We start from the raw sequence: 362 nt of genomic DNA on the forward strand, positions 1-362 counted from the left end.
GAGTGGTCCAAGGCCACTTACTGGGAGGCGTGTAGAGAGGGTGGTTAATGTAATAGGCCATCCATGCAGCGAAGCCCCAGTAGTAGGTGCAGTTCTGAAAGGGAGCAGGGCGGGGTGAGTCCTGGCCGCGCAGAGGTGGGCTGGGGCCGGGGACGGGTCCCGGCCCCCCTCGCCTCCTGGCACTCACCTTGAAGATGTTGCGCAGGGGCATGGTGCCGTGCGAGAAGCGGTGCACGAAGAGCGTCTCCAGCAGACGCTTGATGTAGTGGAATGAGTGGCAGATGCAGGCGAGGCTGGGGGAGGGGGGCGGCTCAGCTGGGGCGGGGCTGGCAGGCCACCCCCTCCCTCGCCCCTCCCCCCGC

The 362-nt window shown here is 67.1% G+C and overlaps 1 protein-coding gene across 1 annotated transcript in view; it reads right to left on the reverse strand.

The window, feature by feature from the left end:
- Nucleotides 1-362, reverse strand: part of TECR (trans-2,3-enoyl-CoA reductase) — a 25,481-nt gene that overhangs the window by 2,207 nt on the left and 22,912 nt on the right. The window contains exons 7-8 of the mRNA XM_077765353.1: nt 188-296; nt 18-94 (exon numbers count right to left, since the gene is read on the reverse strand). Of these exons, the coding sequence (XP_077621479.1) occupies nt 18-94; nt 188-296 (186 nt within the window). The remainder of the gene's footprint in view (nt 1-17; nt 95-187; nt 297-362) is intronic.

This window comes from Crocuta crocuta, unplaced genomic scaffold (genome assembly GCF_008692635.1).
Source record: "Crocuta crocuta isolate KB4526 unplaced genomic scaffold, BGI_CrCroc_1.0 scaffold693, whole genome shotgun sequence".
In the NCBI taxonomy this organism is placed as follows: Eukaryota; Metazoa; Chordata; class Mammalia; order Carnivora; family Hyaenidae; genus Crocuta; species Crocuta crocuta.